The 3,238-nt window shown below is 67.2% G+C and overlaps 1 protein-coding gene across 1 annotated transcript; it reads right to left on the bottom strand.

Moving 5' to 3' along the window:
- Positions 1-990: 990 nt before the first annotated feature.
- AMER2 (APC membrane recruitment protein 2) lies at positions 991-2,925 on the bottom strand. Its single transcript, XM_057707967.1, has one exon. It carries the CDS (start codon positions 2,923-2,925, stop codon positions 991-993), a length of 1,935 nt encoding a protein of 644 aa, XP_057563950.1.
- Between the last annotated feature and the right edge of the window lie 313 nt (positions 2,926-3,238).

The raw sequence follows: 3,238 nt of genomic DNA, 5'->3' as shown, positions 1-3,238 counted from the left end.
TATAAAACAAAAACAGAATTGCTTCCGTTTACAGTACATAAAAGAACATCAGTGGTTTGGAAATGGTTATAGTGTCTAGCTATGAAACCAGATTTTAAACTCAAGGTTACTGACAGATTATAAAAGGTTACCAGCTGGATAATCTGTAAAATATGCAATATCTACACATGAAAAGGTTACAGTTTATAAATGCTAAAACACTGTGTCTGTTGGCATTTAGTGAAATCTTTCCCTGATCCTGATCTCTGCACTGGGTGGGGATACAAAAAAAAAAAAAAAAACAAGGGAAAAACCTGCTCTGCTGAGCTTTCTATTTCTCCCCAAATGATCTAAATAAACCCACCAAATCCAAATATATACTTATTTGCATACCTAGCAACTGAAAGTACCCAGATTTTCTGCTAATCAGTGATGCCTCCACTTATCAGGTAAATTACCTGGCTCTTTCAGCTTTGTTGGTGTTTTCCACACAGTGATACAGCAAAGGGTCTTTTTTTTTTTTTCCTGGAAAGGAAATGGAAAAGAAGGAAGGAAGGAAGTGTCAGAAAGAAGAGGGCCCCTCTGGTTCTCCCGATGGTTCCTGGAGGCCCGCTGGACCCTGGCACAGCCAAATGTCATGGCGTGATGCTTCCTTAGTTTGGGTTAAGTCCTGTTTTCTGCAAAGGCAAGTAAAGGTGACTTCCAAGCGTTCAATGCGTTAAAGAAAAAGAAAGAAAACAAAAAGATTTTTAAAAACGTAAGAAAGGAAAAAAGTGCTTGAAAATAATTCTCAGGGACTTATCTCGAGGGGAAATCCCGTGTGTAGCATCGCCTGCCTGGTGTATCCTGGCCCTGCCGGCGGCACAGAGACTCCTTGGTGCAGGCTCGGAGCAGGGACGGACGGTCGGTCGGAAAGGCCTTTCTTTGGGGGATGCAAAACGTGTCGAAGTGGTTCCCGGGGGGAAGTCGTGTTCCTCGACAAGCGGCCCCTCCGCCTGGGCCTCGGGGACCTCACAACTTTTTGGCACTGTCGTGGCACGCCGCGGCCCGGAGGGTGGTGCCGGCCAAGCCCCGGCTGCTGACCCGGCGGACCAGCACCTTGGACACCGGGATTTTGGTTCTGGGCAGCTCGCTCCGGGCGGGTTGCTGGTGCACCACCGGGTGGCTGGACGGAAGGTTCGCCAGGTGCTTGACGCTGATGGGGATCTTGGAGTCCTTCAGCAGGCTGCCTGGCGTGCGCAGGGGGCAGGTGATGGTGACGGGAGACACGGGCTTCAGCCGGGACGCGCAGGACGTCTCCTCGCCGGCGGCGGGCAGGGCCGCGGGGCTTCCGTCGGGCTCGGCGCAGAGCTCGCAGAGCGCGTCGCCGCCGTCGCTGTCCCGGGGGAGGCCCGCCTTCCTCGCGCCGCCGCCCGAGCCGTCGTGCTCCGGCCCGGGGGCGGGGGAGTCCCAGCGGCCCTCGTCGCCGTTGGGGACGCCTTCCTGCGGCTCCGCGTCCGGGTGCTCGGGCTCCTCCTTCGGCTGCAGCTCCGCGGGGACCCGGTGGAGCCGCCGGCGCTTGACCGAGGACGCGTCCTTGGCCGCCTCCGCAGCCCTGGCGTCTCTGGGGGCCTCGGGTGCCCCCTGCGCTCCGGCCGCCGCCGGCGCCGCCCCCTCCTGGGGCCCCTGGCCCTGGTCCTCGGCCTGGGAGAGCATGTCCCAGAACTCCTGCAGGTACGAGTCGTCCGCCTCGGCCGGGCTCGCCATCTCCTCCCCGCCTCCCTGGTAGGCCACCACGCCGGGGGGCTTTTCGGCGGGGCCCGGCTGGCCCGGCGCGGGGGCATGCTTGGCACAGCCGGGCCCTGCCTCGTCCTCGGGGTCTGCGATAATATCTCCGCAGCCTGTAAGAGAGTCAAAGCTTTTCAGTGAAGTCACGTCAGAAAACATCAGACAAATACGATCGGCCGACGGGTCGCAGGGCGCATCGACCGAGGCAGGGTCGCGGGCGGCGGGCGCGCGGCCGCCGTCGGAGGCGGCCCGGGGCGCAGTCTCGGCCGGCGCGGCCCCGGGCCCCGCGGCGTCCTCGGCCGGCCGGCCCTCCCCGGCGCGCGGCTCGGGCTCGGGCTCGGGCTCGGGCTCGGGCCCGGGGGCCGCGCGGGGCCGCTCGGCGCGCCCGGGCCCCGCGGCGCCCTCTCCCGGGGCGCAGGCCGGCTCGGGCTCCCCCGCCGCGGGCTCACCTGCTGGCTCCGGCGGGCGCGCGGCCGCGGGCGCCTCCTCCGTGACGCACTCCAGGCTGGCGGTGAGCGAGCCCGGCCGCGCCAGGCCGCCCGGGGCCCCCGCGCGCCCGGCCGGCGCCGCGTCCTTGGGCCGCCGGTCCTTCCTGCGCCAGCGCACGCCGCCCAGGAGCCCCCGCAGCCCCCGCTTTTGTCTGCCGCCGGCCTTGCCCGCGTCGGCCTGCTCCGCCCCGCCGCTCTCGGGCCGCCCGTTCTTCCGCAGCAGCGAGAAGAAGCTGTGCGACTTGGCCACCGAGCCGCCGGCCGCGGGGCCCGCGCCGCCCGGGGCCGCCCGGGGGGCCGCCGGGCCCGGCCGCGCCCCGTCCCCGCCGCCGCCGCCGCCCGCGCGCGGCTCCTCGCGGCGGCCGCCCTCCAGCGCCAGCGCCTCGGCCAGCCCGTCGTGCGTCCGGCTGCGCACCAGCCCCGCCGGCCCCGCGCCCTTCGCGTCCCCTTTGTTTTTGACCCCGAAGATGCTGGGCATCGCGCCGCCCGGCTTCCTCTTCTTGAACAGCTTGAAGGCGGCCCTGTTGATCTTGCCCGACGGCGGCTCGGCGGCCGGCGGCTCGGCGGCGCGGTCACAATGCAAGTCCATGTCTGCCGCGAGGGTCCCGGCCGCGGCCCGCGCCTTCCTCCCGCAGCCCCCCGCGGCCGCGCGCCCGCCGCTGACAGCCGCGCCGCGCCCGCCCGTCTCCATGGCGACGCAGCAGCCGGCGTCCGCGCGCCCGCGCCGCCGGAGGAGCGCGCGGCAGGGACCCGCTCCCCGCGCGCCCGCGGGGCTCCTCTGACGCGCCAGCCCGCCCCTCGGCCCGCGCGGCTTTGTGCGGCGGCGGCGGGCGGCGGCGCCTCCTCGAGCCGCCTGCGGAAATCGGAGCCGCGGTCCGGGGATGCACGTTCCAGCCGGTCTCACCCACCTTCACGTTCCTCCTCCCGGTCGCTCTTTCCAGAAGCCCAGGCGTGAATCGCAAAATGCCCCCCCCGCGCACAAAGAAATCCAGCCCGACAGAAAA

This window comes from Hippopotamus amphibius, chromosome 14 (assembly GCF_030028045.1).
Source record: "Hippopotamus amphibius kiboko isolate mHipAmp2 chromosome 14, mHipAmp2.hap2, whole genome shotgun sequence".
Taxonomy (NCBI): Eukaryota; Metazoa; Chordata; class Mammalia; order Artiodactyla; family Hippopotamidae; genus Hippopotamus; species Hippopotamus amphibius.
This window is presented reverse-complemented; position numbering and strand designations above follow the sequence as displayed.